The sequence below is a fragment of the Agelaius tricolor genome, unplaced genomic scaffold (genome assembly GCF_023055355.1).
Source record: "Agelaius tricolor isolate 1412-34295 unplaced genomic scaffold, bAgeTri1.0.p SCAF_27, whole genome shotgun sequence".
In the NCBI taxonomy this organism is placed as follows: domain Eukaryota; kingdom Metazoa; phylum Chordata; class Aves; order Passeriformes; family Icteridae; genus Agelaius; species Agelaius tricolor.
The window spans coordinates 7,741,807-7,768,514 of record NW_027269287.1 but is presented as its reverse complement, the minus strand read 5'-3'; the positions used below and the strand labels follow the sequence as shown (position 1 = coordinate 7,768,514).

General features: G+C 37.7%; 1 protein-coding gene across 1 annotated transcript in view; it reads left to right on the top strand.

Annotated features, from left to right (window-relative positions):
* Nucleotides 1-22,582, top strand: part of KIAA0825 (KIAA0825 ortholog) — a 233,101-nt gene extending 210,519 nt beyond the window's left edge. Inside the window, exon 20 of the mRNA XM_071448657.1 lies at nt 19,514-22,582. Coding sequence (XP_071304758.1) covers nt 19,514-19,637 — 124 coding nt within the window. The 3' untranslated portion in view covers nt 19,638-22,582. The remainder of the gene's footprint in view (nt 1-19,513) is intronic.
* The last annotated feature ends 4,126 nt before the right edge of the window (nt 22,583-26,708 follow it).

Below are 26,708 nucleotides of genomic sequence, written 5' to 3'. Positions count from 1 at the left end.
TTGAAATTGAGTTCTGGAAATGAATCTCTGCCTCACCAGTTTCACCTGCTGCTGAAACACTGCCCGGTTGCAGAGGAGCTCACCTGACACGGTGACCAGGAGGAATGGGGAAGCCATTCCACATCTCTTCAGTGATCCCTTTAACAACAGAGTGAAATTGCCCCAAATGGTCTTTATGAAAGTAATGCCTCTTTGTTTCTAATGAAACCATTTGCAGCAAAGAGAACAAATAGAGCACAAGGAAAAAACTGAGCTGAAGGATTATTTTGTTCCTTTGCATCTTCAGTGAAAACCAGAATACAGTTTAGAAGACTGTGAACAATGGGCCACTGTAATCTTTCTGTTTCTTGTTTTTGCAGTCTGCAAATAGGGATACATTTCTCTATGTGGCTGTTTTGAGACTAAGGCATTAAAAAATCAGCTGCATGGGTTTATTGTGCTACTGGAAATCTCCATACAGAGGACCAAAAACTGCATTTCCAGTTCTCTTATAAGGAGGCAGTTTGGGTTATTTTTGACCAGACCCTGATTTTCTGAGTTCCTCAAAGACAGAAAGACATATATTTCCTCTTCCCATTTTCATATATCAGTGTAGCTTTGCCCTTACCTGTGTGCCTTCTTTCTTTTCCATGTGAGTTTGTCAGTCTTCTGTTAACCATCTTAGGTACATGCTTTACTTTTATACCCTTGGAGATCTATGAGTTTTGACCTCTTTTGGATAGGTTCTTTTTGTAAAAGGCTATCCTTACCCCTCCTGCAGGTGGTGTTCCCACAGAGAGTTTTCCCTTGTTTCATCAGACCATGGGAGGGAGCCTTTGTACCCTTGCATGTCATAAAATGCCAGTAAGAGCTTCCATACTGCATTTCTGCATCCTTAAAGGAAGCTACAGATTGACTTGCTCATGTTCACTGAACATGCATGGAGGAAAATGCCAAGCTTTGCCAAGTCTCCCTTTTTTAGTCATAGAAAGCTGTAACACAGCTTCATATTTACTAGTTTACTAGAGCTACATCTAAAATTTGAAAAAAAATTAGTAAATATAGTTAGCAAATGATATACAGTTCCACAAAGGTTGAAAATAGGTAGGGATACCTACATATATTTAGGCTGAGTTTGAGGATCACACACTGGAGCAAGTGCCCAAAGATGCTGTGGAGTTTCTGTACATAGAGGAATTCAGGATTCTCTGAACAAGGACCTGAGCAAACCAACATAGTTACAACTGGTTTTAGTGCAGGGCTACATGACTTCTATACATCCCTTCCAACTCTGATGGTGAATAGCACTTAATGAGTTCAGGCTCTAATGGACAATGTTCGCATACATTTTGAGCTTTAACCTATGGAACATGGCTGAAGACTGGGCTGTAATACTTGTGAAAGTCCATTGGTCCAGTTCTCAAAATGACTATAAAGAGCTTTAGCAGACAAGTAATCTTGCATCATAGTGACATCCTTGGAGAAATAAAGGGAGCAGTCATCTTAATAAGATTGAGAAAGTGCAATGCTGTTGATAAACCTGAGAAACACCAAAGCTATTTGAGATCAGAAGATAGATAGTGATTTCAAGTTCTCAAGAACTTGAAATTGTGCAGTCTGAAAGAAGGGCAGTTAGTGGGATATTCAATACAGAAATATTGAACGTGCATCCCAGTGCACTGGACAAAGCTCCAGTATTGTAGTGCCTTGGCTGGCCAAAAGGCACTCATGTCTGAAAGAGATTAAATAGAGTGACTAAAAACACATAAAGGTGGATGCTTGTGCTTCAGCCTGGTTTTGACTAATAGGAACACAGGCCTTGTCCCCTTCTAATAGCATCAATTAAATCAGATATAAGGAAATGCCACTTGCATCAATTGATAAATTGGAAAGTTACTATTTCAATTTTAAAAATGTACTACAATATTTGGCACATGAAATTTTATGAAGATTGACTATTTTATGCACAAGTTTGGGCTAAAGATGGATACAACACAGTAATATTCAATTTGAATTAAAAGGCAACCACTGTGCCATCTTTAAGCTTTAATTCTTACCTAAACTTCAATTTGATTTTTCACCAGAACCTTGTTGTCTGATTTAAAGTACCATGCAGATATGTTATAGAAACTTCATTTAAATATATATTTAATTAAAAATCTTTTATGATTTTAATGAGCCTTCAAAGTCTTTTGATGAGCAGTCAGTGTAATTATGGTATTTAAAATTATTGGATAAATGCATACTTTACAATCTACCTTCCTTGCAACTATGTTTTCATGCTGGATATTTTTAACATGAAGAATTGTTTCACCTTCTGTCAGTTTATCCTCCTCTTCCTTCCACAAAAATGTTTTATCTCTGAAATAAAATTAAATCTGCATGATACTTCTTGTATTGAATAATATTGCAATAGCACAGTTAAAAATCAATCTAAGAGATGAAAATTATTTTGATTTTGCTAGAGAAGAGACAAAATTGATAATTTGTTATGCACAAGTAAATTACAGACTAGCTCTGTCCTATATGTGTTGTCTCTTTGTGCTTGAGGAAATTACCTGCAAAATTGCTGCAGAAGATGTGTTGTGCTAGGTATTGTGCTATCAGCAATCTGCTTCACTACCACAACATAAAGAAAGAGAGAGGCTCAGCAAATTTAGAAAAATAAAGAGGCCATAGAACTAGCAGTTAAAAGGGAAAAAAATGGGCTTTTTAATACATCGTGTGCTTTATCACACAACCTGCCTGAAGACCATTAACTGTCACATGCTGAGCCTTGCAATTCATTGTTCAGAAGCAGGACACATTAAGTCCTAATAAATTGTTGTTTCTTTGCTTTTTTTCCTTTGGGTGTGTGTTTGTATGTGGTTTTTATTAATGAAAACTGAGCTCATAGTAAGCTGAGTCTTTAATACAGAATAGGTAAGCTAATATAAGCATAATGAGCCCAAAGAAGGGAGCAAACAGCAATATTGTTTCTCAGGACCACAAAACAGTCAAATGTCTTTCCCTAACTGAAAGGGTAGTTCAGGTAAAAAAATACTTGACTATAGCATAAGGTGTCAACAACTCGCATGCAGTGACTTGATCTCCTTGGGCATGTAAATAGCTGGCCATGAGGTAGTCATTCCTGACAGCAACGTTTTTAGTGTCTCACCCAGGAAAGGGTGTTAGAAGGTTGCAGCTTTCACCAGCAGTCAGTACAAGCCCTGGTTTGTGTCAGCAGTGCTAGGTTCAGAAATTCTCCTCTTCCTTTTGCAGAAGAACATGAAAATTTATTCTGTTCTGTTAAATTACTCTTGTTTCATTCACTGCCCACCTTTTAAGTGCAAGAGAAATGTCACTTGCACTCACGTTTTGCAAGGAGATAATGTGCAATAGCGTATGTGTACTGTCGTCTTCGTATCTTATGTGTGTACTGTCATATGGAAAAGCTTAAGATATTTTAATTTCTGTCTGTTCAACTGGACTTTTCTTCTAGGTATTTAAACTTTTATTTTGAGCATTATTTATTACCAAGTCAAATAGTCTTGTTTTCAGATTTCTACACAACTTTCCAGAAGGTGCCCATTCTGTTTTGCTATGCACTACTATGTAGTGTAGTAGTACCAAATGGAGTTCTAAATGTGTTACTAGAACTTCTGTGGTGGTTTGTTCTTTGGGTTTATATTTTTACAATGAAACATACTTAAAAATTTTAATACAGTTTTGCCATAAGCCCTTTAAATTGTTTTTTTCTTTGACTTTTGTAAAAAATTATTATGAGTTACTCATTTCCATAGTTGATATGTCTGTCTAGCAAACATAGATTTTTTACAAGATTAACAGCTTTATGATCTGCAATACCATTTACAGATACTGAGACTATTAATCCAGACACAATTTTCTTCTGGCATAAACAAATAGTCTGTGCTGATTCATATAATTGTTTTTGTTTGACCTAGCTTTCTGTGCACATAGGTTTTGTTCCTTTTATCTTCATCTCTTCTTTTCTGGGGGGGGGATTTCAGCTAGTTCCATGAAGTTGTAAAATGCTTTCAGTCTTAAAAATATTTTCATATTTGAAATAATTGTATAATTTACTTTTCCTATCTACTTATATTTCCATCCATTTAATATATTCCTCCAAGATAAATACTCTTCTCACTCTCTGTTCTAAGATTTATCTGTTTGTGATTTATATATTTATTAACCCTTTGCTTTATCTTTGGATATTATTTAATCCAAATAATCCAAATATTATTTAATCCAGTGTTCTAGTTTTAAATTTTTTTAATTACTTACTTAGCCCAGCCATAGCCCAGTCTTGGGAGATCAGTCTGTTGAATAGATACCTTGGTGATACTGTATTGTGCAAGGAGTTGCACATCAATATTCACACATCTCTGCATGTGTAAATATTCCTAGTTTACAAATTTTCAAGACAGATCTGTGTGCAAATCTGGCAGCTTTGCCAAAAATAAAGGAACTGCTTAAGAGTGTCTGTTTCAATGTCTCTGCCTTTTCCATATTTTGTGCCATCAGTGATGCTGTCTCTTCTGGCTTCTCACAGCTGATAGTCAAATTCACAGAATTTACAGCAGTAGTAGCAGATGTGAGAAAGAGAGAAGGTTATTTTTGGTTGGCACAAACATGGGCAAAACTTATACAATGTATAAATGTGCATGTATATGTAAACATTTCCTCTCCTATACTTGTCTGTTTTCTGCAGCACTGCAGTTGGGTTTTAAACATCAGTATGCCCACATCTGAAAAAGAGAATAGAGATGTTAAATGTTGGTTGGGAGGGACTATTTAAGCTAGAAAATGTAGGTATGCTGTTTGTTTAACCACAATTTGAATAAGTTTAGGATAAAAATGAGACAGACCTGTAACCATTTTGTGCTTGACCTGTGTGACATCTCACTCTTAGGCAAAAGGGAGCACCCAAGATTTGCAGATTCTTGTGGTCAAGTTATAAAAGTCAGAGAGTACACAAAAACTCAACAAATTTTATTATAAGTTATAAGCTTGTCATGGAGAATGGAGGGAAATCAATCAATCAATCAATCAATCAATCAACCAGTTTCAGTGTCAGTCTAGCCAACAGAAAGGCCAGGGACATGTGGCATGCATCCAGGCTTGGTGGAGGTACATTCTTACAGCTTTTCCCCACCCTAAGGATGGCTATCTCACTTCCTATGCAAATTAGTTACTGTGCGTAGTTCTGGAAATGGGTTAGAGGGCCTTGGGAGTCTTGGGTGGCCTCATTTTCCCCCTGCAGTCTGTGCCCACTTCTTGGCCTCATTCTTGTGGTTTTGCTGTGCTGTGTCGTACTTACCTTCAGGAACCAGAACAAGGACATGTGTCTTGGATAAGTGCTGCCCTACCTTTGCATGGCCTCCATCTGCAGCCACATCTTTTTCTTTCTCATGGTGGCTCCATAGCCATCTGGCAATTGGTGCTGGAGCTCCTTATCTTCTGGGATTCTACAACTTGTCAAAAGTCCTTATGATCATAAGAATCTTGAATAGCTGTTACAAGCATATCATCTCTTCCTCAGCAGTAACCCGGTCACTAAGAAATGCTGTAATTAGACAAAAAGTAATACTTTTACACAGTGTCCACTTCTATTTTCATGGTTTCAGCCATATCTGTGACTGGTTTACATACTTAGAAATCAGAAAATCTGCTGCTTAGGATGAAAGAGACATTCCAGGTGCCAGCTGCAGCAGACACAGTAGGTTTTATGGTCCTAAGGTTTTTTGTAATTTCCAAATATGTCAAGCTCGTTAAAAATACTGAATAATTAAAACTATTCCAATACTTTTTCAACTGTTTAGTCTTTTAATATTTTATCCTAGAATAAAGTGCACATGATGGTCCAGAATGCTGTTTACTTTGAGCAGAAATTTAGAGAAAATTAGAATTCAAAAGAGAAACATTGCACTAACTTTGGCTTATTTATTGTAATATCCCTAATTTCTTTATTTCTTTGACTGTTCTTTATGCAAGAATTATTCTTTTTGTGAAAGCACAGAGCATTGTGCTGATTTCTGATCTTTAGAAGTACCAAGTACATTACCAGGAGTTCAAATATTGCAATGAAGTATTATGGGCTTTATCTTTTTGATATCTCAGACCTATCCTAGTCAGTGTCAATCTAATGCTGTTGCTTAGTGCCATGTTCTCCTGAAATGTGTGAGCAGCTGCAAAGAAGTTAACATTCCTGTTTAAAATGCTGAAAATGGGATTAAATAATACTTCTTTTCCAGATATTTTAGGCTCCACCTGTCTGCTTTTTTCTTTTTTTTTTTTGGCCTTTTTTTTTTCCTTAATGTTCAAAAATGCCTGATTAGTATCTGGATTGTCAACAAAACCTCTAACTTGAACTTCTGAAGAATGGACTTCGCACCATTCTGCATCATTTATCATCAGTCCTGGTTAACTGGGGGTGTCCCAGATGACTGGAGGCTGACCAATGTGATGCCCATCCAATAGAAGGGTGAGACCTGAGGATCTACAGGCCTGTCAGCCTGACTTCAGTGTCCAGCAAGGTTATGGAGCAGATCATCTTGAATGCCATCATGCAGCACCTACAGGACGACCAGGTGCAGCCAGCACAGGTTTAGAAAATTCAGGTCCTACCTGACCAGCCTAATCTCCTTTTATGACCAGGTAGCCTGCTTAGTGAATGAAAAGAGGCTGTGGAAGTTGTGTACCTGGACTTCAGCAGAGTCTTTGATACTGTCTCTCACAGCATTCTCCTGGAGAGTCTGGCAGCCTGTGGCTTGGGCAAGTGCACACTTCACTGGATTAAGAACTGGCTGGAAGGCTGGGCCCAGAGCATGGGGGTGAATGGTGCTGCAGTTGGTGGTCAGTCACTACTGGGAATCCCCAAGGCTCAGTATGGGTTCCAGCCCTGCTTAATGTCTTTATTGCTGGTGTGGATGAGGGGATTGAGTGTACCCTCAGTAAGTTGCAGACAGCACTAAGCTGGGCAGGAGTGTTGATCTGCTGGAGCATGGGCAGCCTCTGCAGAGTGATCTGGACAGGCCAGGCCAAGGGGCCGAGGCCGGCGCTGTGAGGTTCGATAAGGCCAGTGCTGGTTCCTGCACTTGGATCACATCAACCCCATGCAGTGCTACAGGCTGGGGGAGGAGTGGCTGGAGAGTGGCCCAGGAGGAAAGGACCTGGGGATGCTGATTGACAGCTGGCTGAACGTGAGCCAGAGTGTGCCCAGGTGGCCAAGAAGGCCAATGGCATCCTGGTCTTTATCAGAAATTGTGTGGCCAGCAGGACCAGGGCACTGATTGTCCACCTGTGTGTCCCAAAAGGGCAGCAGAGCTGGTGAATGGTCTAGGAAGCAGATTATATGAGAAGGGTCACAGTTTGGATGAAAGAGCTGGGTTTGTTTAGGCTGGACAAAAGGAGGCTCATGGGAAACTTTATCACTCTCTATAATAGTCTGAAAGGATGGTGTAGCAAGGTAGGTGTTAGGCTCTTCTCCCAGTCAGCTAACGACAGGAGAAGAGGAAATGGCCTCAAACTGCACTATGGTTGGTTCAGTTTGGACATCAGGAAGAATTTCTTCATTGAGGGGGTTGTTAGACACTGGAATGCCCAGGGAAGTGGTAGAGTCACCACCCCAGACGGTGTTCAAGAAAGGACTAAATGTGGCGCTTAGTGCTATGGTTTACCTCACATGGTGGTGTTCAGTCAAAGTTTACACTTGATGATCCAGAGGTCTTTTCCAACATTAATGTTTCTATGAGTCTATGATTTTGATACACTTGACAGATAAATGATATTCCTGTAATAAGAGGATTTCTGAGATTTAGAAACATGTTCCCAACCTTTTCCAAGATGAAATCCAAACCTTTTAAAATTCATCACGCAGAGAGACAAAGGCAGGAGCCTGGCAGGTGGGGACTTCACCAGTAGGTAAGAGACCCTGTCTCTGACTTCCATGTCAAAGAAAGATATAACCATCCCACAGTCATTCTTTCTCCTGTATTAAGGAATTAGTCAAATCCTCACTCTATCAATTTATTACAGCATGATGGTGTCCTGTACACTTTCCTTTGCTCTCCCCACATCTCTGACCAAAGCTGCAGTGGTCCTGGCTGGCAAAGGCCAACCTGTTAAACTTTCTGAAGGTACTTTCTAGGTTTTTAACTATGAAATGTGTTTTCCTCTTGAAAATAATGTAAAAAAATGTTCACCAAATTGGATTTCAGTCAGTAGAAGTTGTAAACACAATTTTTTGATGAGTTTCCTGGTTGCAGATATGCCACCAGGTTTTGGCTGTCACAACCCTAACAGATTAATAAAAAATAATGTAATAGCCCAATTCATTTTGTAGTTATTAAGTAGAAGAAAATACTTCAATCTCTGCTTTCACTAGGAAAGCAAACATTACAATTTAAATTATTCTACTCAGTTAATTTGAAAACTAGAGCCTTATGATTTTTTAAACAAGATTTTAAGTATTTTTTTCTTACTATTTTTAAAGCAAAACTGTAGTATTTAACTTTCTAAAGAATGGAGGAGTGGAAAAAATTACAGTAAATATGAGATATATTAAGATATGTGAGATGTATTGTTTCATTATGTCATATTTCTGTTTAATCATTCCCATATTTAGAAACTGCTCTAAATAAAGTATCTTGAAATATAGTAAAAACTATTTACAGTTAAAAGATTTCCATGTGTATACATTTTGAGTAAATTAATCAGCATGATTTTTAAAATGTATTTAATACACAGCATTATGAAGTTAACTTTCTATAGATGCTTTCCATAAGTTCACTTCTCCATTCCAGAGCTCAGCATGCTGTTCTGGAAAGTCACCAGTCTTAACCCTCTTTGTAGTGGGTTAAAAACAAATGAAATTCACCTTTGCTTATTCATCTTTTTTCTTCCAGTTAATAACAGTTTAAGGAGTGGCTTTGGACTAAGCAGAGAAAGTAAAGGTCTTTGCCAATTCATTCGGGAGTGCTGTTTTTTCTAGTGCTCTCCCTTTACACTTGGTTGCAAGGTGTCAAGTCTGCATGATGAATTTCCAGAACTGTCAGTTATCATTTCACCTACCTTTCTCTTAGCTTTTGTAGCTTTCTCGTTTCTGGATGTAAATACTAGTTAGACTGATGTAAGCAATATCATCTTTCTTGGAATGAACTGGGAAAAATTGCTAGTTTTTCAGTTCCTAACAGAAACAAACTCTTTCTGTAAAAGATGGCAGTTCAGCAGTGAAGGACCTGAATGACCAATAGTGATTCTCTGTGGACAGAGAATCTGTTTGTCTATCTCCATCTCCTCTCTAGTTTTTTTAGTATGCTAGTCTGAAATTTATTTATTGGGCTTGTAGATTTTTATCTACAGATTATTTTGCGCTTCTTTGGGATGGTATCTCTGCTTCAATCAGTTGTTGCATTTTCAGTCTGTCCCTGGGAATCTTCAGGAAGAGTGAGACAGGATGATGCAAACAGGTACCAATTTTTGAAAATAAAATAAGAAGCATCTGCTAAATTTCTGAGCTTGTTGAAATAAATATTTTTGCTCCTCAAAAAACTGGGGTATTCGGGCTGCAGGTCAAACAGCAATGGGCATGAAAGGACAAGGTTTTTTAGCTACCATCATTTGCTTAAATTTGAGTAAAACCATTTGTTACCAATACAAGTCAGCTTCCTTGTTCCCCTAAGTGTCCTTCCTTACATGGCACATTTTTTTCTGCAAGTTATGAACTGAGTGAAGTCCTTCCAAAAGCAAGAAAATGAGTATTTGTTAAAATTTCAATGTATTAAGAGGGGGATTATAATACAGCCATTATAATCTTACATTTTTAAAATATTGATCTTTTTATGCTATTGTAGTAGCCTCTCCTTAAAAAATGGAGAAAGTTTCTTGTTGACAAAATATGAATTTTTTATACTGTTAAGCCTCAACGCTGTCAGATTATCAAATATAGTTTCTCAGCAGATATATCTTGTATTTGTATTTACAGAACATACATATGCCACAGTAACCATATTTGAAAGTTTAATCCTTTAAAATATTTACATTGGGTTTTCAACATCCATAATGGAAAGGCTTTGTAAATTGAAATAAAAAGGTGACGTATAAACAGAGGGAACAAGTAGCTTATCATGTGAAGAGCAGGGTATTTTTATTAGATGCATTAATTAGATGCATTTCATCGTGTAATCATAGGCAGGTAAGTTGTATGCATTTCCCAAATGAATATATCTTTGGCACACTGATTATAACATACTTCCTTCTTTGATATGCTTGAAAAATTAAATTAAGTCTCAAAATAATTAAATTCAATCCACAATAACTGAGTTATTTTAAATTACTGAAAAGATGTAATCCTTTGAGTACTTACCTCCAAGCACTTAGCTTAGACATAGTGTTACTGACCCCATCCTTCCATAAAATCAGCCCTCTTGAATGCCTACTTCATTGCTCTGTTACTTGCATGGGTATAGGCATGTGTGTATGTATATATAGGTATAAAAAAGTATGTTCTATGCATATGTATTTGAAATATATGCATTTGCACAATTAGTGCATTTGCACATTTCTTAGTTCAGAATGTCAGATAAGCAACTTCATGCATGCAGTAGATGTTATGGGCCTAGTCTAAAGAAGAAAAAAATGGGGACCTCCCAGCATGCTTTTTACTGGTACACTGAGAATTTTTCTCTGCGTCTCTGCAAACAGATTTAACTTCTTTACTTTCTACAATTCAATGAAGAGAAACAAAAGCAGTACAAAAAATTTGTTATGTGTAGCGATTTATATAAAGGGATATATTGATGCTATTTATAAGCAAGGAGAGCACAAGAGCACAATCAATACATTGCTAAGGAAACCTGAGCTGGAATCACTTGATCTTCCTGAGTTACGGAATACTTCCTCCTTGCACTCTGTTAGCTTGTGGATGTGCAAGCCAACACTTCCTCTCTTCCTTCTTATTTATGAGGAGAAACAGAAGCTCTCCCCTCTGACCTCATGATCTAAGATGTAAGCTGACAGCAGAAAACCAGTGATTCCTGAATTTATCTGTGCTGATGTGTTTTGCTTTATCTATCTGAAAAATAAACTACTTTTTTCCCCCCTTGATTAGCCACATGCAATACAGAAAGGAACAGTATACAGAGAAAAGTGTTTAAGTGATTTACATCATGTTCACACAGTGTGTCACCTACATTGTTTGATATTTCAGCATATTCTGAAAATATATTTATTTTTAATTATCTACATTCACAAGTTATTATTGGCTTGAAAATTTTTGGTTCTACCCTAAAGATTACAAAGGTGATGGCATTCTATTCTAAACATGTGCTTTCTTTTAAATATCAATAGTATACTAAAATTGGGCATTCTGGACACTTGAATTCACCTTTTTATGTTTAAGTGAACTCTAAGCAAAATGTAGGTGGTGGTATAATGGATTGCTGCAAATAATTCCAATATCCTTTTAAAATGCTGATTTTATTTAATATTCCTAGATATATCATACTGAAATAAAACATATACCACCTCTTGTGGTATATGTTTCGGTATTTAAGAGGCAGGGATGACTTGGGAGTCTGACTGATTAGAAGCCGATTTATTTGGCCCAACATGGTGTTTATATAGGACCTCTTAAGACCACAATCATCCAATGACCTTAAACATTACCTCGTATGGTAATATACTGGTCTTGCTGACCAATAATATCACAGTTCACCATATATGGATATCCCTCCTTTCCTTTACCTGAGTTACTTTTTGCTAAACTTGGCACTGGTCATGTGCTAACACTTCCTGCTCCTTTTGTCCTGTGTTTCATCTTATATCCTGTTTCCACAACCTGTATCCACAACCTCTGAATTTGAATTTTTTTTTCTAAGAGCTGTGTTACTAATGATTTGAAACAACAGAAGTGTGCAAGTTGGTTGTTCAATTGATGAACCTTGCATTTTGAAAGTAATTCCTGATGGTAATTTTATTCATATTCACATTACTTGAACTGGCTAATTAGATTTGTGTCAATTACTATTGCCAGAACAATTGTCACATAGTTTTGATATGCTAGTAAAAAGATCTATTTTGGACAAAATTTTTACTAGTAAACGTTGACTTTTTCCACTTAAACACAAACAGCTAGTTTCTCATCCCATTTAGAAAAATAAACGTGTTACAGCCTTCTTCCTTACAGTCCAGTAAGTCTTTTAAAAAACTGTATTATCCCAGACTTAAAGCAAAATCTGGAAAAATTTCTCAATTAATAAGGGACCAGATGCTGATCAAGCTCATTTCATAGATCTTTAATTCATGGATGCTGTTAAGTGAATACACATCATTGGATCTGCATAAATGCTTGAAAAATAGATTACTTTTGGAAAAAATGAAAATGTATTAGGATAACCTCTTATAAGGTGAACACTAGAGAACGTCCAGACTGGATGATATTGAAGATTTTTACCAATGCTAGTGTCAAAGATTAAATGAAATATGCTGAGAGGTATGAAATCACTATCTTCAAAAAGAATCTGCTGATTTATTGTTAAACTTCCATTAGCCAATAACTGGTCTGAATGCACTTCATTTAGCATTTTCGGTTATTGTCCTTGTCTTAGGCTAAGACGATTTTATGGTGCAGAGACTCTGAAATTTACCTCCCTCCTCCTTGTCTACTGATAAGGAGAGACAAATGCAAAAAAGATGTAAGTGAAAAAAATAACAGTTTACTAAAAGAAAACAGCAACAACAAAGAAAACAACAAAACCCTAGATACACAGGTGCTGGTTCCTCTGAGAACAAAGAAAACAAGATGGCTGCTACCCAGGCAGCTCATGTGCCGCAGAGGACAAAGACAAGATGGTAGAGAGGCTCTCCTGGCTAAACCTTCCCCTCTGGAAGAAAAAAACCCCAGGAATGCAGGGGATTAATGGAATGATTCTGGTGGGAGATGGGATGTGCTGGTGTTGTCTGAGGCAGGTCCTGGCCTGCAGTGCCAGTTTTCCCTGTTCCCTCTGTGTGATAGTGGGGTGCATCTCTGGGATGTCACTCCTACTGCTTGCTACCTCTTCCTGCCCACTGCTGGATTCCCTTACAGCTCAGCCAGACTCGGCTGGTTTTTTGGATACAAAGTAGATGGGGTTGACTGATGAGGTGGTTAAAAAATGGTTTATTGCAAAATCAGTCTCATGGAAGGGTGAGATTGTAAGGTTGTTACATCCATTCATGCTATCACATCAGAAGCTGTACGTACATCAGAAGGCATTATAATTTTACATTGTTTTACATTTTACAACGTCTTTTATAAATATTTATCCAATCAGCTATTTCCACAAAGCTCGGTAGCATCTTCATAAACCAATTGTTAATTGCTGCATTTTACATGATTTGCCGCAATGCCTCTCTTTTTATCTCATCATATAACCCTACAGAAACTTGTTGCTGTATCTTCTACTTTTTACTAACTCTATAACAAGTTCTATTGCTAAACTTTAAAATTTTCTACTATCTTGTTTAACATATTTATTCACTTATATGAGGCATATTTCTACTTAAAACATGTTTCTGCTTGAACTATGAATCTTTATTCTTATTTTGTGTCAGTTGCACTATTCCATTCTGAACCTTCAAACCTTCTCCAAGGTCTTAGGTCAAACACTGTATCCATGGTAGTCTTTGGTAAACACAGATCCCATCGTTTGAAGGTTCCACCACCCATTGTGTTCAGCATGGTTTCTAACAATCCATTGCACTGTTTGGCTTTCCCAAGGGCTCATGGGTGATAGGGAATGTGATACACCCACTGATTACAATGTTCTCTAGCCCAAGTGTCCATGATGTTCTTTTTAACATGAGTCCCATTGTCTTATTCAATTCCTTCTGGGGTGCCATGTTGCCACAGGAGAGGCTTGCACAGGGTAGGTCTCCAGTCATCCAGTGGTAGCTTCTACCATTGTGAGTGCATAGGGCCTGCCTTGGTAGGTTTGCTGCAGTATGATATAATCCATCTGACAGGCCTCTCCAGATTTATATTTAGCCCATTGTATCCTGTACTAATGGGTTTTACCTGCTTGGCCTGCTTTGATGCAGCGCATGTTTCATAATCATGGATTACCTGGGATAAAGTGTCCACGATTAAGTCCATCCTTCAGTCACAAATCCATCACTATGTTGCATCTCTTCCCTCATGACTTGAGACACCTCATGACCTGGGCCCACCAAACTAGAAATAACTCTCCCTCCTGTTGCCAGCCCAGGTCTACCTTTAATTTTGGAAGCCCAATCCACTTATTTGTTGTTGCAATTAGCCCAACTCATAGGCATCTCGGCATCCACATGACAAACTTCTGTGGTCAGCTCCTCTACCCGAGCAGCAATGTCTAGTCAGATTTTTGCAGCCTCAACAAATTTCCTTCTTCAATGCCAATTGGCCTTTTCCCATCATTCCAGCCACCCCCACAGAGTGTTTGCTACCATCTACAAGTCAGTATAGAAGTATAGTGTTGACTTCTCTTAATCAGCAATATCCAAAGCCAGATGGGTTTTCAGCTCTGCATTCTGGCTTGATCCATCTTGTCCTTTAGTACTTTCTGTGACTTGCTGCTTAGGCTCCAATGTGGCAGCTTTACATTTTTGACTTGTCCCTACGATAAGGCAGGAACTGTCAGTGAAGAGAGTGTGTTGTCTCTTACTTTCTCGTGGCTGGTTATATGGTGGGGCCTCCTCAGCATGTGCCACCTAATCCTCTTCCTCTTCAGATGATAGTCCAAAACACTCACCTTCAGGCCAGTTTGTGATAATTTCCAAGATCCCTGAATGCTTAGGATTTCTCATCTGAACTTGCTGTGTGATCAGAGTGATCTGCTTACCCCAGGTAGCATTGCTGGCATGACGTGTTGAAGGGATGTTCCCCTTGAACATTCTCCCTAGAACTCCCCATGGTCATCTTACTGGGCAACTGGATTTTGACTTATTTAGCCCCTCCTTTGGATAGGAGCGACCACTACTGGCTTAGGCTGCTCATCTTGTTTAACTGCAGCCTGAGTGACTTGTGTCTGCCAATTTGCTCTCCTTCCCCTCTGGTTGTAGCTGTTGCTGTAAAGTAACAAGGATGTAGGTAAGCATTAACTAGGGCCCAGCACAGAGCAGTAAGTTGCCCCTTTCTGAATGGACACAGCAATTTTATTTCAAATATTCTGCTACCTTATCAGAGTTTTATATTTGTTTAGAGGGAGACTTCCAAACTAAACTCCCTGACAAGTATGAAACAGCGCAGGCTTTCTTGCTGAGGGTAGTAGATATACCATGGAGGAGTTCCAGAAGGAGGCAAAAACCTGGTGCCTTTCTGGCATTGACCCCCTCGCCACAGCAGACAAACAGCTGGACTGGAGCTTCTTGGTGTTCTTTTTTTCCCTGGCTCAGCTCCCCAAGGCCTGGGGCTGGAACGGGGCAGCCCGGCTCCAGCCATCCCACTCCTGCAGTCTTGGACCACCAGCTGTTCAGTTCACCTCAAGGCAGATGAAAGATTGCTGCTGCAGCTTCTCCAAGCCAGAGGAGGGAAAAGTTTTTTTGCCTGGGCCAACAAACCCAAACTGCACAGTGCCATGGAATGCTTGGGCAGTGAGGCTTCAAAAATGCCCACCAAAAGCCCAAAGCTCCCTCCTCCCCAGTCCCACACGCTACCAATCCAAGGCTTTAAAGATACAGTAATTATTTTTGGACATAAAGCAGAGGACCATGGAAGAGGCTATCATCATAAATCAATCCAAGACACCTCCCTAGAAGTCTCCATCTGACTCCAGATCTGTTGTAGACTGTATAGAGGAGACAGAGCGAAACCAGCAAGGAGAATATGGTGTCCTGTTGTGCCTGTGCACACAACCTCAGGATTGGGCCAGGTGGGAGTTGTGTGGCAGAAGAAATAGGGACGAGAACAAGGAGGATGTCCAAAAAATAGACAACTTGAATAACGAGCAAAAATAACAAAGGAAGCAAAAGCTGTGCACTGTATGGGATAATCCTTGAAGACAAGACAATGGGGTGAACTCAACAATATATCTGAGGGCAGAGAGCCAATCATCAGCGGGAACTAAAAACATAACCATGTATGGAAAATGTATGTAACCAATCAGAAACAAGAACTAGAAACATTGCCTAATATGGAATAGCAACATTAACATAATAACTCCCATGATTCCATGCTTCTCACCATAACCCAACTAGATGTTTCATTTCTTAATATCCCACATCCCCAAAGCCTTAAGTTGATGCCTCCATTATTGATGAAGGCTAACTTCCTATCCATCCCAATCAGTTGAACTTCTACTGTGTCCATAGCATCCAGAAGGAATTCAGCTTTCTCAAGAAGTGATGTGTTGGACCTGAAGGAGGTGAAAGGCAAAAGGAAAAATCATCTTCTCCACTTCCCCCCATAGGCTGTGTGTGATTATTAATAAAGCCCCAGGCACAGCAACCCAGATCAGGACAGGCAAACAACAATGAATACATTTACCAAATGATCTTCGTTGCCTTTGATGTTATCATTCCATAAACTGGTAACACAAACTGTATCAACTGTATCTTGGTTCCTCTCCCTGATCTGAAGAACAGCAATATCATGGGCAGATCCTTCCACATATTTGGACGCATATACAAGGTTAGGTGCCACAATGCCATGATCAGACCAAGCAGTGTGGTAACCAGGGAGTTCTGTACCCAATATAGAAATTATTTGGTTGAAGTTGTTATTTTTTCACTTCCTCTCTTGACCTCCTTTTAGCTTGGTGCCAAATATGTCTTAGTTTAAGGAAATTTTACAGGGCAGAGATTCTGCAATAACTTCCCTCCCCTTAGTTTTCTAGCTATACCCTCTACCAATGAGAAGAGACAAATGCAAAGAGGTATGTGAAAAAGAAAAAGCAGTTTACTAAAAGAAAACAGCAGGAAATATAGAGGCAAACACTTAAGCCCTCACCCACAAATGCAGAGGAGGTCCCTCGAATTGTTCCGGGGAACACAGACAAAATGGCGTCAATTCCACTCTCTGCGCCATGTGGCCAAGACAGGGCACAAAGGCAACAACACACCAAATGAGCTCCAAAACTGCCTTCTGTCCCAGGCAACAATGGAAGCGGTGAAAAATAGAACCTAGAAAACATATTTTTCTCCTAAAGGAGTCAGTGCTGTTGAAATACTGGAGGAAATTTCTCAGGAGATGTAGGGCCAACCCCCTCAGCAGCTGGAAACTTGTGGAGAGGCTCCAACTCTTGACGACAGGCAGCTGTCCTGAGCAGCAGCAGTGGAAAGTCCAGAGAAAGAAACATCTCCCCGGGCTCCAAAAGTGGTGGTTGCTATAGCAACCGTGGCAAGGGTCGCCGTCTGTCATTTTTTTTTCATTGTTTCCTGGGAAGCCGCAGCTAGTAGCCTGTCAGAGCGCCCCATTTTCTGATGTTCTCAAGAGTCTGGAAAAGATGAAACAGAGAGCTCCACGTGTCTGTTCCCATCACCCCTCCCTTTTCTGTAAACTGGGATAAAACACAAAGGTTCTGCTTCTAACTCTGGGTGTTAAAGACATAGTAAACTACCTTGCACAGATTGATGTAGAGAAGGTATGAAATACATGATTTTGGGTCACCCAAATATGCTACATAACACTACACTCTACCCCCTATCTCTGTAACTATGACAGTCCTTCTAAGCAAACAGCTCCTCTAGGTAAAAATATGCAACAAATCAAATTAATTAAAATTAATTAGTTCAGCTCATGTAGTAGTGTTTCTAAATAATGCTGAGGACCATAAATTCAAATTAAGGCATGCACAACTTCTTCCTAGATTTGAAGAGAAGATATACATTACCAAAAGGAAAAGGGGAAACCAGTCACCCTGTTAAACACCATTCACTGGGGAGGCTTGCAAAAGTGATTGCACTGAAGGCTCACACAACCAGATTTTATATCATAAACCAGAGAATGAAGCAGACAGAGCAATTAATTGTACCTAATGCTAAAATGCACATAAGGTTAAGTATGATAGCAGTCACATATGAGTGGAGTAATAGGAAGCTAATTATGGCAAAACCTTGACCATAGGCATTCAGTGCTTCTAATTTTATTCGTAGTATGCTTTGCTTGTTCAGATACTCCTTCAGGCAGTAATACAGTAATATGGGTTGTCAGATTCAGTTTTCAAGGTAAAGGTGTGAAGTATATATGCTAATTTATGTATGGTCTTTGAGCATATTTTTTCCTAATTGTTTTTTAACAATGAGATTGTGCTAACAGAGCACTTGCTCCTTCTGGTTTTAGTAAGCTTTAAAATAGATACAAAGTATACACCATGCTCTAGTGCCAAAATTAGCTGTTCTCTTCTTCGAAATATAAGGTAATGAAATATAGTCAATCCACCACTCTGTAGTATATTTGATTTATTCACCAATCTAAACTTGTATATGGCTTCTCATTTTTGCAGTATGAATAAGGACCTAAGAAGTGTGGGGACAGGACTAAAGTATTGCTCCTGACAGTTTCCTAAAAGCAAAAGTCCTTGTTTGGCTCATTTTTTACATCTACTTTTCTGCATCATTCTATGGCTTATTTATAACCTATTAGTTTTAATTCTTGATTAATGTGATTTCTAGTTTTAGTATTGGTGTTTTACCTCTTGTCTTCAAGTGGTCTGAACTGGGAGCCTACACTCTATTATCTACTTAGAAGAGAATGAGATTAATATTACAGGGATATCAAACTCTTAAAATATCCACAGAGCTTGTAAAAGAAGAGACCACTGTGTGGGCGTAATTGCAGTGATACAAAGTTTACCTGGCTACGTATCAGCACTCTTACTGCTTTTTTTATCCTGATTTTCTTTAACAAAATACTGCATGACTTGTAAGGTTTTATATTTGACTACTACTACTAAAAAAATAAGCATCTTCACAGTCCTTCACTTTTACAGTTCTAGTGACATTAGCTCTTAATCCTAAACTAGAAATGAGTATTCACATGGGGAAGGAAGAATTTGATGTAATCTATTTTTGGTTAGATTGTTATACTTGATGGTTAAAGAAGCAAAAGAGCCAGTCAGTTTTGTAGTATTTTGTAAAATAGTACTGTCAATGCCAGAGAATTATAACAACTCACGTTAAATAATTGGGTTGGACTTCATGTGGTCATATTTCACTGCAAACTTAGAGAGTATTGAGAGCATCTGCTTAACTTCCAAAATGTTTGTTAGCTCTTCCACTTTTTCTCTGCAAGTTTTACAAGGTTTCCACCTCTACTAATGTGTGTGTGACACATAAAATGGAAAAAAAAATGTACCGTTGCAGTAAATGTAAGATTTTGTAGTAGCTTTGACAACTTGTGTCAATTGCTTCATGCCCATACCAAGTGGGGGTTGTATTTTGCATGATTCAGTAATCTCAACTGGAGTAACCATGGCTGGGGAGGGCAATGAATTGATAAAAACAAGTTCTGTATTTTTTTACTTGTTCTAAAGACTAGTTTAAAACACATTAAGAATTGATAAAATGTTTTTTCTTTCAGGTGGGAGATGAAAGAAGATGCAGATCTTGAAGATGAGGAGAACATTATGGTGGAACACTTAAGAAATGTTTATTTGACACAAAGAACTCCTGTCTCAGAGGATAAAGAAGAACAATTACCTTGACAGGTTTCGGGTAGCACCTTTCTTCTGTATTCAACAAGATTAAGTTAATGTCATAACTCACAGCACTAGAAAGCTCAGAAATATGTATCTTGAGTAAAAAGTTTTAAATTAGAGAGTGTTCCCTTGTTATTGTCTGGTCACCCTATCCAGAAAGCAATTGTTCACATATGCATAAGGTGAGGAACAGTATAGGAAAATGTCAGTGTCCCAAACAAGGAGGTTGTATCTCAGTATTGCAGAAGCAAAAACCTGAATGACAAAGAATTGTTTCAAAAATACAAGATTCACTCTGAAAATAATGCAATTTTAGACACAAGCTAAGCAAATGTTTCTGGTTTCCATTCACCACTTTGGAGTTGGAGTCAGCCTACCCTCAGTTTGTGTAACTCATGGACCTTTTCCTTCCTTTGGTGCTTGTTTATTACATCACAAAATACATGAGAGGGAAAGGTATAGACTATATAGCTACAGTCCTTTTTGAGTTGCTCCAGGATGAGTATGCTTGGCCATTGTTCCAAATCAAAAATGCATCAGCATTACTGCGTTCACAAATACTTACTTAACATCCAGTGTATTTTATGGTTTAAAAAACACATAATAGATAAATTTTGTAAGTTTTGAGAAGCATCTTTTTATTTAAAATAATTATTTGCATGCAGTGCTCACAGGATTATCTTAAAAATGAATTGAGTAAATAATAAATAATTTTTTAAAATAAATGCAGTAAAATTTCATATTCAAAGTAATCCTGGATTGATATTCAAAATTTTCTGAATATTATATATTTTTCTGAATACTAAATATTTTTCTTACACACTGGTTAAAACTATCAACATTTTTAATACAGAAGGTCTGCTTAGTATCTCTTTAGCAGTACAGAAATAATACATAATTTTTCTGTAAGTTTCTTTCTTTAGAAGTCCAATGGAGCTACTTTTTCTACCTGATGAAGGACTCTGTCAGGGTCTTGCTAAGGGCACAATTTGAGCAGAGTTATTTGTGTTCCCAGCATATCTTCACACATATGCTATTATGGACATAACTTAGACTACTTCAGTAGGATGAAGGCATGCTTTTTTCCCCTAAAGGTTTCAGCAACATCATGGGTAACCATATTACTAATGCTGATTTAAGGTCTTACCTGAAATGCTGTTTTTTCTCCTCTTAATTGCTCTTTTTTTCTTTTCATATAAAACATCAGACCATTTATAATTAAAATGTGGACAATTGCATCTTACGAATCTTCAAAGATCCTGTTACAACACTGCAACACAAAAGGGCTGTGAGGCACTGTAGCTTAGAAAATGCTAAAAACATTATTTAAAAAATGAAGCAGACATTTTCCTCTGCTGCCAGTGTAGTAATTTCAGATCATAAAGGAAGTGATGAAATGTGAAAACCATTTATCTTTGCCTTGTATTTCACCTTTAAAGATTAGTGGTGGACTTCAGGTTTAAAACATGTCTACGGGATCTTCCATGAAAGCAGGTTTGGTATTTTGACAAATGAGGAACACACGTTCCAAGCCATACAAATAATGTGTCAGTGTACATGGAAATTGGAGTTCAGAATATTCTCTGCTATTTTATTAAAATCTATTATACATAATTAACTTTTTGTATAGTCACATAAACTGCCTATGTGATGAAACTGATTGAAATACTTCTTGTGAAAATGCTCCCCTTCTGGGAAATACCTACTCTGAAGAGGATAAATTTTGCAAGTGAATAAGCTAATTGAGAATAAAACCTATTACTTACACTTAAGTGGGAATATCCATACAGTCACTTCCCTGGTCCTGTTGGTCACACAATTTCGGATAAAGGCCAAGATGCCATTGGCCTTCTCAGCTACTTGGGCAGACTCTGGTTCATATTCAGCTGGTTGTTGACTAGTAGCTTTTCTGCAGTGCCGTTTTCCAGTCACTCTGCCCCACACCTGTGGCATTGATTTGAGTTGTTGTGACCCAAGTACAAGTGTTGATCCTCATTCCACTGGCCTCAGCCCACTGATCCAGCTTGTCCAGATCCATTGTAAAGCCTTCCAACTCTCCAACAGGTCAACATTCCTGCTCAATTTGGTGTCATCTGTAAACTGACTGAGGATGCCCTCTAGTCCCTGGTCCAAATAAAGATAAAAACAATTTGATAAAGATATTAAGCAGTATTGTCTTCAATACTGAGCCTTGGGGAATCCCACTTCTGACTGGCCAATGACTAACGTGCATAAGAACATAACAGCATAAAAGCTGAACCTTTGCACAGTATTTTATTTGTATGCTTTTCCTATCCAAACCTATATGTGCATCTTTTATGATGTCTGAGTACAAACAAATGTGTATTTTAAATTCTACTTGACCCACAATCCTTACTGAGAAATATCAGAGCTGAGAAATATCATACTGAGAAATACCAGATTATTCCTCTTTGGTCTTGCTGGCAATGTGTCCATTCCAAATAACCTTTAGGGTATAACAGGGACAATATTGGCAATATTGGCAATATTACTTAATGCTGAATACACACTTCTACAACATTCATATTTATTCAATAAAATTACAGTAATAATAAGAATTGTACAACTTGCTAAGTAACAAGATTGCTAAGTAACATGCCATTAATTTTTCAAGACTGTTTGCTTTAGATGTAAACACTTAATTGAAAATTGAAAGGACTGTTTTTCTACTATGCACATGTATTCCATAGATACTTGTGTGTAAAATTAGGAACACTTTTGTAACTGTAAGACTGCTACTTTCTTTGGCTTTTCTTCAGAAAACAATAGTTCTATATTCTTTAAAAAGTTCTGCTGATTCTAATATTGATTTAAGATTAAATTAATTTTTAAGAATGAAGCAATGTCCTGGCTCTTTGACACTACTTATTGATCCAGGAATGTCTCACATGTATGTTTATCCTAAATAAATGAAAGCAACAGAAGTCAGATTTGTTGGCTACAGTGTGTGCCCCAAGTTTCATGACTACTGCAATCTGATCATGTTAATTCCTCCTGTAAAGTTGATAAAAAAATAAAAACTAGAATCTGTTGTGTACAACAGACCTTTCTGAGAGGACAAGAGCTGGCCTCAGTGTCTCAACTGAATTAGCTCAAAAGGAAGTTATTGCATTTATAGAAATTAATTGGATCAGATAGCGCAAACTAGGTTAACTATACATTATCATTAATGCTCACACCTAATTATTATTTAACAATTAAATATACTTAGCTCCTTTTACAAAATAGGCTTCAATGGGAGACTTCATGGCATGGAATATCTCTAATTAGGTTTGTTTAATGTCCCCTTCAGAATGCTCCAAATCTTAACATCTTTCATCTTTTGAAAGGTAATTAATAAAATTAGAAGCAAGGCAAAAATTGAAATTGCATTAATAATAATGGAACGCAAAAAGAGAGGAGAAAGATATTTTGGGAACAGCTTAACATTTAGACACAGCCTTGTTTTCTAGTTACTGCTGTCCTGACAGACTCTCATAGGACATGCTTTATTCTAGGAGAGGGAATTCGATGTGTATCTATGCTATTTGCTCAGGAAAAATGCACAATGGCAAATGGATGTTCTCACCTTTACATCATCACAGCAGTGCATGGTAGACATGAGGCTGGCTTCTTCCAATTAGATTCTGCTGGTAGAAATACTCAGTTTCCCTCTCAGCTGGAAGGTCTTCACAAAGTATTAGTGAGTCTTATGTACAGTAAAGCATCAATTATAAGCTGATATAATATTATTTTTTGGAGCTCCCTAAAAATATGTGCAATCATTTCTAGTGACAAATACTACTCACACTCCCAAGGCAACAGTTGAAAGACAGAAGAATTAGATCCATTGCCCAATTAGACATGAAATGAGAGAATAACTTGATGGCAACAGGGAGATTTCTAAGTGACTAGATAGATCTTGAGGAGGTTCTGGTTGGAGGAAAGCCACTTTTCTGTAGCAATTTTCCATATTGTAAACAATGTTATGAAGGGAAGCAGAATCTCTAAAAGTATTCTAGGTGTAATGAGTAAAGGTGAACTTGCTTTATCCTCTACCTTTGGACTCCAGCATTTGAAATGCAGACTAAACTAACTGACTTTGCCAGGAAGGCAGTATAAGGAAAGCATGCAAGGTCTTGCGCATGTGGGGCTAAAGGCCTTGCAATATCCATCAGTAAAATGATAGAGGAACCAGATTATTCCTCTTTGGCAGCATCATTTGAGAATAGACTGTTACTAATTATTGCAGCAAGTGAAAAAATACAGTGCTGACATAAAAACACTCTAAAATCTAAGGCCTCATGCAAAGAAGTAAAAATAAATCCAAATACTTTTTTTTTTCCCTGAAGAAAGTTATTCTATAACAAGTATCTCAGGAAGAACTGACAATTACCAAATGCTAATGAGTAAAGTACTCTTTTGAATTAAGACTGTTTTTCTAAATTTAACAGACAACTATCCCTAAGCTGACAAGAAGTCACTGAAATCATTGCTGGTACAAATTTCACTACTGGATGAAAACCTTAATATCCATGACAACTTCAGCTGTTAGTAGGTTGCAAACATCTCTTTAAAGATACAATGTAATACGTCCTACTGAAGAAAGTGTCTGCTCATTATACATTTTCTGCCTATGAGGTAAAACTGACTGAAATACCTTTTGCGAAAAAACTTCTCTTCCAGGGAACTCTTATGAATAAGATACATTTTACAAGTGAAACCAAATAATCCAGAATAACCCGCCTCACTTACTTTTACATATAAATGTCCATACATGGAGTTGCTCCAAATGGACTGTTGTCCTTTAAATTCACACACCTTGTAATCTTTAAACAGTCACACTGGGAAGACAAACAAACAAACAAACCAAACAACAAAACCCCAACAAAACAAACAAACAAAAACAAAACAAAAACCCAAGCAGAACATAAACAAACAAACAAACAAAAAGAAAAACCTCCAAAAGGACAAACACACACAAAAAAAGGACACAACAAAACAAGACCTTTGTGTCCCATTCACTAGGTTTTCTCCTTGATGCATTAATTCAGCAGTAACCCACTGGGTAACAGTAGGACAGTTCTGTCTTTCCCTTTAGAAGCATCAAGTCTAACGATTAACCCAGCAACGCCAAGCCACATTTGCACATCTTTTCAGTCCCTCCGGGGCTGGTGCCTCCACCATGATTATAGAGTCTCTGCAGTAAATTGATCCAAGCTCTCACTGACAATAGCCTCAGTGTTTGCACTGCTCTGAGTTACATCCATACTCTATCTGGAAGTAAGGCAAAAACCCACATAATCATGATCTTATTCAACAGGTTTGATTTTTTCCAGTTACTATGTCAAACAGAATACCATGTCTTCCATGCCAAACACAGGTTTCAAACTTCATTAATGATGGAGGTTTGCTGCAACAGCACATAAGTTCTTTCTTTTAGGGCAACCTTTTGGAAAAACAATATCTTTTCAGCTTTCCCAGTAAATACAAGCACTCAGTCATTAGAAAATACCTGATGAATGATTAGCAATGCTCCCAGGAATGTTCTTTACAATACCTGTTAATGACATGTTTATGTATACTCTGTCCCTAGATTAATTCACTAGAGAATGGAATATGATTATACAAGTAACTTTGATAAATTTGTGATTGTTTAATATCCAACAATTTAATAATTTTTCCCATAATCTGTGTTTCTGAGGTAAAAAGTCAATAACTTTTGAATATTTGGTTTCCATAAAGAAATAGGGTCACATAGTTCTTCATGGATCAGCTTGACTGCTTTTTTTTCCACCTCAATACTGCCTTACTGGCATCCTTGACAAACTTACTGGTTTATTAGTATTGCTGTAATTTACAGAGTGAGTATTGCTGCCACTCAGTTATACATGGACCAATATTTAATCTTCTTGATTGTTAAACAGACCTAAAGCTGTGTGGGTCCTACACATATAGTCATTTCAGGTTTAGGATTCGAACACTTCTGCTCCTAATGTTCCACATGAATCTATGGTCTTGCATTGTTCTAAGCTACCTTTGTTAATTGGGATAGTGTCTGCTGTGCTGCTAGTGACTAGTGTATTTTGCTTCAGGTTTCATTTTCTTTAATTTCTCTGAACATTAAATTCACCCTTGGAAATCCACAGCACATCTGTTTTCACAATCTGCAAATATCTAAATACTAATCAGTAAAGCCTATGCCTTCTCAAACTTGATACAGGGTCTTAGAGAATCAAGAATTCAATAAATGTAAAATTGAGACCAACCACCTGCAAGGTTATCATTCAAGAAATGTAGTAGCCATTTTCACTTGGATATTCACCTGTCTGTAAAATTCAGAAATTTAATCTTTAACGAGTTGTAACAGGACACTTCTTATATGCATAAATACATACATATTCCCTATAATTAACATGTCTTAAAGGGATTTTATTATGTAGATTAAGATTATTCTTTTCTCTAGATAATGGGCAAACATTGGGGAAATAAGAGAATGAAATGGTAGGTGGCTTTGGGAATGAAATTCTGTTGACAGAAATCCTACCTGCAGGTATGGATTAACTTCAGGAAATTAATGGCCAAACAAGTGCTGTGAAGATTTTTTTTCAGAGGGAAATGGATTAGGTCTCTTCAAACAACAATAAATTTCAGTTAAGTCTCCCAAGTTTCACACATGCCTTTCCGCTTTATGAATGAAGAAACTGAGAGAGGTTGTTGCATTAATGCAACACAAATGTGTAATTTTAGTCATCTGGCCTCCTTTAACCAGAACATGGCAGTCTGTTCTTTATTTCCAAGAGCTGTGCTGGGTCTGTATAATTACTGGCTGTACCACCATCAGACTTTGGTATCAGCACACAGATAACTCCACTGTAAGGTGCACCTCCATCAAAAGGTGCCCTTTAAGTACATAACAGAAAAGGCACATGTATTTGCTTTTCCATTTTCTGTGTACATAAATGTTTAAATGGCAGCTGTACATTTTTTTAAAGTTATATAATACCCTGAAACAATCATCTAAAGCATTTAAAATGCATAATTTATTTAAAAATCATTTGTGGAGTTGAGGGATTG